At 42.6% G+C, this 10,000-nt stretch overlaps 1 protein-coding gene across 2 annotated transcripts in view; it reads left to right on the forward strand.

Annotated features, from left to right (window-relative positions):
• flnba (filamin B a) overlaps nt 1-10,000 on the forward strand; it is a 56,920-nt gene that overhangs the window by 15,755 nt on the left and 31,165 nt on the right. For both annotated transcript variants that reach the window (XM_080792885.1, XM_080792886.1), the window contains exons 3-15: nt 36-171; nt 346-443; nt 955-1,102; nt 2,216-2,334; nt 2,542-2,616; nt 4,128-4,290; nt 4,457-4,657; nt 5,537-5,674; nt 5,824-5,950; nt 6,087-6,223; nt 7,019-7,212; nt 7,305-7,418; nt 7,850-7,993. In XM_080792885.1, coding sequence (XP_080649011.1) covers nt 36-171; nt 346-443; nt 955-1,102; nt 2,216-2,334; nt 2,542-2,616; nt 4,128-4,290; nt 4,457-4,657; nt 5,537-5,674; nt 5,824-5,950; nt 6,087-6,223; nt 7,019-7,212; nt 7,305-7,418; nt 7,850-7,993 — 1,794 coding nt within the window. The remainder of the gene's footprint in view (nt 1-35; nt 172-345; nt 444-954; nt 1,103-2,215; nt 2,335-2,541; nt 2,617-4,127; nt 4,291-4,456; nt 4,658-5,536; nt 5,675-5,823; nt 5,951-6,086; nt 6,224-7,018; nt 7,213-7,304; nt 7,419-7,849; nt 7,994-10,000) is intronic.

Here is a 10,000-nt window from a genome sequence, read left to right on the forward strand (position 1 = left end):
CGTTTTAAGATGATAATGAAGATGTTTGTGTTCAGGCAGAGAATAAGACACCCAAGCAGCGTCTTCTGGGCTGGATCCAAAACAAAGTCCCAGATCTCCCAATCACAAACTTCAGCAGGGACTGGAGGGACGGGAAGGCACTGGGAGCACTGGTGGACAGCTGTGCACCTGGTAAGAGAGAGAGTGTGTGTCTGTGTGTGTGGCATTGATTTAAACCGTGTTGGTTAATGTTTTGATTTGCACAACTGTTTTAATCTCTGTCTGAGCTCAAATACCAGGAAAAGATGAGACCAATACATCCTAGGAGCTGTATTCTCTATTCACTTTGTGTGTGTTTGTGTGTAGGTCTCTGTCCAGACTGGGAGACGTGGGACACGGTGAAACCAACCAACAATGCCAGTGAAGCCATGCAGCTGGCAGACGACTGGCTAGGAATACCGCAGGTTAGAATTTTCTCTGTGCTTCTCTTCTTTTCCTTAATCTAGAATAGATGTCAATTTCCATAATGTTCTCTGTGTGTCCTCAACTGAACCATTTGTTTGTCTAAGAGGTGTTTGCTTCACACACACACACACACACACACACACACACACACACACACACACACACACACACACACACACGCACACCCTTAATACGCCTGAATCACACCTGTATAAACATTGGATTAAATCATACTTTTACAATTAGCAAGCCATTTACAGTAGCTGAATGAGTGCAACATCTATTCTAACAGGTTTGACAGTAATGTTCTTTCTGTCTGTATGTCTGTCTATACTGTACTGTATGTATAAAGTAGTCCATCTGTCTGGGTATTCTCTAATCAAACCAATATGTGTTTCTCTCTTCTTTTCTTTTTTCTTCTGGTCTACCTAATGCCTATTTTCTATCTACCGGTATCTATCCCTCTCCATCTCTCTCTCTCTCTCTCTCTCTCTCTCTGTGCGTGTGCAGGTGATAGCACCAGAGGAGATACTGGACCCCAATGTAGATGAACAGTCTGTGATGACCTACCTGTCACAGTTCCCTAAAGCCAAATTGAAACCTGGAGCTCCTCTCAAACCCAAACTCAACCCCAAGAAAGCCCGCGCATACGGACCAGGTAACACACACACACACACACACACACACACACACACACACACACACACACACACACACACACACACACACTGAGCCTAAGCAAAGTGCTACTTTCCTATTTCAGAAAGAATATGGGAGCATATTAAAAGAGGACATGCTCTGCGACAGCTCTGCTTGAATGGAAGTAATGGCAAACACGGTGTTACTGTTACTGTCAAAAATGTTCTGGGAAGAAGTCGCACTGGTGTGACAACTCCATCAGTACGTACAATCAAAAACGATACAGCTCGGTTTGATTTAATCCGAAGACCACAATGAACCTTAACTCTACAAAACTGAATGGACAGTTTTTCGATGATAATTTTCCATTAATGTTAATGGACAGGTTTTCTATTTTTCCTGTATGTTCATACTACCGGTAGACAAGTTTTCCATTGATGATAATGGACAGGTTCACAATGTGAATATGTGTGAAATGATGTTGGTCAATGGAAACAGTCTAACTGAAAAACAAACTGAGGAAATGAGTTGCAGGAATTTAAACAATAGACTGAACTAACTACAGGACCTGACACACACACCACAGGATGCATCCAGTGCACGCACGCACACACACACACACACACACACACACACACACACACACACACACACACACATACACACACGCACAGGCACACACAGAGGCACAAAAATGTCATGACTCATTGTTATCATTTATCATTATCACATTGTTATCACGCCTTCAATCCAGGGCAGATACATGGCATCTATGTGACAAATATCCTTTATTGTCACAAAGGGAGTCTACCAACGCGCCTCAAGCCTAAAACGGCTGATCCGGTGCTTCACAGGTGCAGGGACATCAAAGTTGCATAAGGAGAAGACACTGGAGCAGCACGGACATTTAGAGCCTTTTATTAAGGTGCTGAGTATACAAAACGACTAACGTTTCGACCTTGCGGTCTTCTCTAATGAAGACCGCAAGGTCGAATCGTTAGTCGTTTTGTATACTCAGCACCTTAATAAAAGGCTCTAAATGTCCGTGCTGCTCCAGTCTCTTCTCCTTATGCATCCTTTATTGTCAGTTTCAACAACCCAAAGAAAATAATTTCCCTGTCTGTCTGTCCAGGTATTGAGCCAGTAGGGAACCGTGTTCTGCGTCCTGCTGTGTTCACAGTGGACACCTTCAGTGCAGGACAGGGTATTGTGACCGTATACCTGGAGGACCCCGATGGCCGGAGGGAGGAGGTACGCTATATTCTCATTTGACAGGAGAGAGAGAAAGAGAGAGATGAGGGATATTACTACAGGATGAACGCTACAGTAGATGATGTCTAACGTGCGTGTGTGTGTGTGTGTGTGTGTGTGTGTGTGTGTGTGTGTGTGTGTGTGTGTGTTTGCGTGCGTGTGTTTGCGTGTGCGTGTGCGTGTGCGTGCGTGTGTGTGCGTGTTCAGCTGAAAGCAGAGCCCAATGAGGGTAAGAAGACATACTGTGTGACGTACGTCCCTCAGGTGATGGGAAATCATAAGGTGAGACACTCATATTACCATCAATCAATCAATTGTAAGCATAAGGATCAGACCCTAGAGCAGCAATTTTACAAGCGAGGATCAATGACACACAATTTACAAAGAGCAGCAAAATAATATTGAAAAAGACCTGAAGTTAAATAACACACTCTATTACCCTATTCACATTGTATTTGTAAAGCACAAACCTTTTAGAAAAAGGCATAGGGCACACCTCAAAACATTAGTGGCAGGTGCGTAGGACAAAGTGTGCATAATTCAAAAGGGGATCTCTAGTCTGAATGGCATCAAAGAAGAGGACCAGCACACTGTCAGGAACGTCATGAGGACAGACAATATTCTGTAAAGCACACACATGAGAAAATACACTGTTGTTTATTGATATTGTGGTCTCTCTGATGTTTGCTGTGGTTTCCTACTGTAGCTGACAGTGTTGTTTGCTGTGGTTTCCTACTACAGGTGACAGTGTTGTTTTCTGTGGTTTCCTACTGTAGCTGACAGTGTTGTTTGCTGTGGTTTCCTACTATAGGTGACCGTGATGTTTGCTGTGGTTTCCTACTGTAGCTGACAGTGTTGTTTGCTGTGGTTTCCTACTGTAGCTGACAGTGTTGTTTGCTGTGGTTTCCTACTGTAGCTGACAGTGTTGTTTGCTGTGGTTTCCTACTGTAGCTGACAGTGTTGTTTGCTGTGGTTTCCTACTGTAGCTGACAGTGTTGTTTGCTGTGGTTTCCTACTACAGGTGACAGTGTTGTTTGCTGTGGTTTCCTACTGTAGCTGACAGTGTTGTTTGCTGTGGTTTCCTACTGTAGCTGACAGTGTTGTTTGCTGTGGTTTCCTACTGTAGCTGACAGTGTTGTTTGCTGTGGTTTCCTACTGTAGCTGACAGTGTTGTTTGCTGTGGTTTCCTACTGTAGCTGACAGTGTTGTTTGCTGTGGTTTCCTACTGTAGCTGACAGTGTTGTTTGCTGTGGTTTCCTACTGTAGCTGACAGTGATGTTTGCTGTGGTTTCCTACTGTAGCTGACAGTGTTGTTTGCTGTGGTTTCCTACTACAGGTAACAGTGTTGTTTGCTGTGGTTTCCTACTGTAGCTGACAGTGTTGTTTGCTGTGGTTTCCTACTGTAGCTGACAGTGTTGTTTGCTGTGGTTTCCTACTGTAGCTGACAGTGTTGTTTGCTGTGGTTTCCTCCTGTAGCTGACAGTGTTGTTTGCTGTTGGTTTCCTACTGTAGCTGACAGTGTTGTTTGCTGTGGTTTCCTACTGTAGCTGACAGTGTTGTTTGCTGTGGTTTCCTACTACAGGTGACAGTGTTGTTTGCTGTGGTTTCCTACTGTAGCTGACAGTGTTGTTTGCTGTTGGTTTCCTACTGTAGCTGACAGTGTTGTTTGCTGTGGTTTCCTACTGTAGCTGACAGTGTTGTTTGCTGTGGTTTCCTACTGTAGCTGACAGTGTTGTTTGCTGTGGTTTCCTACTGTAGCTGACAGTGTTGTTTGCTGTGGTTTCCTCCTACAGGTGACCGTGATGTTTGCGGGACAGCAGATCCCCAAGAGCCCGTTCGAGGTGTCCGTGGACAAAGCCCTGGGCGACCCCTCCAAGGTCACCGCCAAGGGCCCTGGAATTGAACCCACGGGCAACATTGCCAACAGACCCGCCTACTTTGACATCTACACTGCAGGTTGGTGGTGTGGAATAGTTACTAATGTGATGCTCTACTCCTGATTTCAGTGTCCTTGGTCAAATCTTGAGTTCTGTCTTTTACAAACGCAAATAAAAATGTATTATTTTATTGGTGCGCGTGTACAGTAGAGGATGTTATGGTAACGATAACTCTGTATGTCCAGGTGCGGGTGTAGGTGATGTTACAGTCATGATCAAGGACCCAGCAGGTCGTCAGAACACTGTGGAGGTTGTCATGGAGGATAAAGGAGACAGCGTTTACCGCTGCACCTACAGACCCATACAGTCTGGATCTCACACTGTCACGATCACCTTCGCTGGCCTGGCCATCCCCAAGAGTCCTTACACTGTCGACATAGGACCTGGTGAGTGCACGCACGCACGCACGCACGCACACCTGGAGAGATGAGACAGAGGTTGGAAACGGTGTCTCCAGTTTCTTGCTTCCTTGTCGATCATAAACTGTAGTGCACAGACTTTATTGTTGATCATAAAACTGTATTGAACACACTTTATTGAGGATCATAAAAGAGTATGGAACACCCTTGGATCTGTCGGAACAGCTCTAGCTGGGGGCACTGTATGGTAGGCGTGTGTGCATAATGTACTGTATGTACACACACGCATGGTTGCTCATTGTTGCTGTCCCATTTTAACCTTGTATGTCCAAAACTTGTTATCATTATTTTTTAAACTGTGAAAATACACAAACTTTTATGATGATGTTGGTCCAAAAAATAAACATAAAAAGTTGAAATATGGAGATTGAAGGTTTCTAAGCGACGGCCACGCCCGGTTACTTTGTGTGCCAGTGGCTGAGTTGTTGTGTGTAGTCCTGGGAAACGTGACACCATAACCATCTGGTTTGAAGTCCAAACCATAGAAGTCGAAGCACATTACAATCAACCAATAGCTAGAGATGTAGTGTCTGTTGACAACTCTGAGCTCACTGGCCAGAGAGCAGTTAACGCACGCGCGCATGTACACACACACACACACACACACACACACACACACACACACACACACACACACACACACACACACACACACACACACACACACACACACAAACAGTCCTTCTGTTTATGACCACTGATCCCCTCTCTCTCTTTATCTCTCTATTTGCCCTTTCTATCACTCTATTTTACTTATCCCTCTCTTTCCTGTTCTCTCTCCTGTTCTCTCTCCTGTACCTCTTCTCTTCTCTTCTCTTCTCTTCTCTTCTCTTCTCTTCTCTTCAGCATGTGCACCAGGGGCGTGCAGGGCGACAGGTAGAGGTCTCCAGTCCTCTGGTGTGAGAGTGACACAGACAGCAGACTTCAAGGTGGACACCAAGAACGCTGGCAGTGGAGAACTGAAGGTGTCTGTCAAAGCACCAAGTCAGTACACACACACACACACACACACACACACACACACACACACACACACACACACACACACACACAGTGTATATACTGTGAATACATATTTCATATTATTCTTTTTGCCCTCCATCTGATCTCTCTCGCTCTCTCTCTCTCTTCAGAGGGTGCAGAGGAGTCAGTGAAACTGCTGTCCAGTATAGACGGTGTGTATTCATATGAATATTATCCCAAAGCTACTGGGAAGTACACCGTCACTATAACCTGGGGAGGACAGCACATCCCTAAGAGGTGAGATACAGAATGTTATAGTAAAATGTCTGTCTGTCTGTCTGTCTGTCTGTCTGGGACTCCATCTGTCCATTAGAATATATAGAATATATAAACACAATTGCTATAAACGTCTGTCTGTCTGTCTCTCTGTCAGTCCATTTGAGGTGTCTGTGGGTCCTGAGGCTGGTCCTCAGAAGATCCGTGCTTGGGGTCCAGGTCTGGAGAGAGGCACTGTGGGTAAATCAGCTGACTTCGTTGTGGAGTCCGTAGGCACCGATGTTGGAGTACTGGGTGAGTTCCACTGACGTCCTGCTGCTCTGATCGCACCGCTCAGTCATCATAGTCTCATCAGACCACTCCATCAGTCAGTTCTGATAAGGTCTGATTAGACCTGACGTTTGATTGATTGAAATATTTATTAACAGTTTGCAGAATTACATTAGGTACATTTCAAGCACAAACTCAATACAAAGACTGTTAACTGTGAGTGGACGACCCAATTAAGCATTACACTTGTTTACAAGAGGGTCCACCATGTTAAATTCATCAAAAAACGTATGATCAATCAGGTCTGTTTATGACTATATGATGATGATCATTGGTCAACATGTTCCTCTGCTTCACCAACATTGTAAAGGGAGATGCCTCCCTTGAATACAGGTTTATTCATATGACAAAATATCAATAAAATGATATATTAATTATTCTATTTGATTGTTCTTCTACAGTTCTCTGTTCTACTCTCATCCATTCTAATCTAATGTTCTCTTATTCCAATGGTTCTCAAAGTGGCATCCGATGATCCACAGGGCTTTTGAATCTAATATACAAATATATATATTCTGGGACAAAATATTTTCAAATGGGGAATCTGTGGTCAAATACATTTAATTTGGGAGTCAGACAAAATATGTTTTCTTTCTGTAAGTCTGGGCTCTCGTCTGGTCTTCTTCTACGCACCTTTGTAGGTGTGCAAAATACGTTTTTTTTATGTAGGGGTCCTTGACATGAAAATGTTTGAGAAGCAGTGCTCTATTTCTACTCCATCTGTTCTCCATCTAACGCTCTCTGTTCTGCTGGGGGCAGGCTTTGCCATCGAGGGTCCGTCTCAGGCAAAGATTGAATGTGAGGACCAGAATGACGGCTCATGTGACGTGCGTTATTGGCCCACGGAGCCGGGAGAGTACGCTGTCCATGTGACCTGTGACGACGAGGACATAGAACTCAGTCCATTCATGGCTTCCATCTGCACCGATGACCACACCAGCAACCCTCAGATGGTCAGGAACAAGACATGGCTCCTGAATGAAATGACGTTTGTTTTGTCATGTTATGGTTTTTAATGCAGTGTGTGTGTGTGTGTGTGTCTCAGGTCCAGGCGTATGGGCCCGGTCTAGAGAAGACGGGATGTGTCGTCAACCAACCAGCCGAGTTCACTGTCAACGCAAAGGATGTTGGGAAAGGCCCTCTCAAAATCATTGCTCGGGTAGAAACATACACACGCACACTGCATGTACACACACACACACACACACACACACACACACACACACACACACACACACACACACACACAATTCTTCTCTATTGTCTCTCATCTATTTGTTCACAGAATATTCCTCTTACTGTTTCATCAATTTGTAACTTTGCGAATGCACAAATGTAACCAGTCTAAGGCCCAAACCACACCAGCTGCAACTCCTTGCAACTACTCGCAAACTCCTTGCAACAAAACAAACTACAATTGGGAATAATGGTTGCAAGTAGTTGCATGGAGTTGCATGTTGCAAGGAGTTGCATGGTGACCCTCTGGTGTGGTTAGAGCTTAAGAGTTAAATGAACACTGAAGATTTCACTGTTTACCAATTGCTACCATAGTCAGGTCTCACATTTTGTGTCTGTCTGTCTGTCTGACAGGATGCAGATGGCTGTCCTATTGATGTGAAGGTGCGGAGTAAAGCAGACGGTGTGTATTCATGTTCCTACACCCCCACCTCCGCCCTCAAACACACCGTGGCCATCAGCTGGTCTGGAGTCAGCGTGCCCAACAGCCCATTCAGGGTAAGCAGCCAATCACAGCTCCCTGAGCCTTTAGTCAAAGCTGGGAATACCAAACTGGTCCAATCACAAAATCCACTTAAGGCCAAAAGTACTGAGCTCCTGATCCAATCCCAGCTGAGGGTTCCAGAAGAGCGCTGTAAGACCAAATGCAAAGCTAAGAAACCTCTCATAGTGATTACCTATACCGAGGAGAGATACAGCTACTAAACACACAACATATAGCACATTCCTTTACTTATTAAAGCAAATAGGAATGTGTTTCTAGAAGGAATATCTCATTAGACAGTTATTAGAACAGCTGCTAATGTTTATTTTGGTTAATTTGCATGAAATGAGAACAAGCAAATAAATGCCTAGTTAAATTGGATGATCTGGAATCAGTGGAATGTAGTCTAAAACTTTCAGACTTTACTGAAATGTGTCTTTATTTTTTTATTTTTTTACCAACGATTGGTTGTATGGGCAATGGGTAAATGACTGGATTTGTTTGAAAATCATTAATCTAGTCTACTAACTTTTAATTGTACATTGAGGTACAATGCTGTTTTTGTCTTAACATTAATTTCTTTCACTTGATCAAAGAAATAACTTTTTTTAGATACTAAACAACATTGTATGTTGTGATTTCTGTTCCATGTAACTTCCTAATGTTAATTCCTTCATATGTACTAACCAGATCTGTGCCATGTAACCACTGCACTCTGCTGGAACCTCACTCATTTGAACACCTGGTTAATAATGACATGTTTGTATAATAATAATTATTATATTTGAATATTTAATATACATATTACGTCTATAATAATCATATATATATATATATATATAAAATGACCAACTGTGTCTTTAATTTTTTAAGATGTTCAGATAAGTGAGGTCATATGGTCATCATTCACTGTTAATACTGTTTTCCATTAACTTTCATTTAAAAAAACTCATCATTGCCTCATAATTTAACCTGTCATTTTACTTTTTTTTCTCCATGGCTTTTTGATGAATTTCAATCACCCAAATGAAATGTCATTTTATTGAGAAACATACTGACTGTTGGTTGAGAGTAATGTTGCTGATGTTGGAACAGAACATGGTTCTATCGTTAGAAGTCCAACAGAGGGCCAGATGAACGCCTCTGAGTCTTTAGTCTCAGAGTCTGTGATTATACAGCAGTGTTTATTTGACCCATTCTGTGCAATATGAATGTGTTGCTAATCTTAATCTACCGGTATCCTGTTAAACCAGGGACTATATTTTAGAACTGGAACACTAGGCTAAAACCAGTTTACAATGTAAGAAATTATTGATTGATGTTTTTATAACATTTTTAAATGAAAGTTTAATAACTTTAAAACGTATTATATAATCAGATATTTTAATAGATTATTTTTAATATTTTTTTGTTTTTGAGAATAAGCAGGTCATTATTTAATTGAACTTTTATTTTCCTCTTGTTTTAACCATATAGTAATAATATAAACATTTTAAAAGTAACTGATTACAGTATATTTTAACTACTTTCATTACCTTTTTTGCTATCTGTTTGCTAGCAGTTTACACTTATTACCATTGTCAGGACGGTTATAGAATCTCATCAAACTCTACCAACATACCTCAGGTCAATGTGTAGTATGTGTCTTAGTGAGTTTTCTGACTGTCTGTGCACTGATGTCATGTTCTGTGGTGATTGATTGATTAACCCACCGGGCTTATTGGCACTACTTCTTCCCATCTGAGCCATTTGGCTTTGTGTGTGTGTGTGTGTGTGTGTGTGTGTGTGTGTGTGTGTGCACATGCATCTGTTTGCGTGTATGTCACTCACTCGGGGAGGAGCGCAGGTTCGAAGCAATAAGCTTAAGGGGGTCCTCATAAACTTGTCAATTTCGCAATGTTAGTGTGAGCAACTAAGAAGTACTGTTACAGGGACATATCACCATAAATACACCAAACATGAATCTGTCATCGCTGACACACACACACACACACACACACACACACACACACACACACACA

This window comes from Protomyctophum bolini (assembly GCF_963924005.1).
Source record: "Protomyctophum bolini genome assembly, chromosome: 2".
In the NCBI taxonomy this organism is placed as follows: domain Eukaryota; kingdom Metazoa; phylum Chordata; class Actinopteri; order Myctophiformes; family Myctophidae; genus Protomyctophum; species Protomyctophum bolini.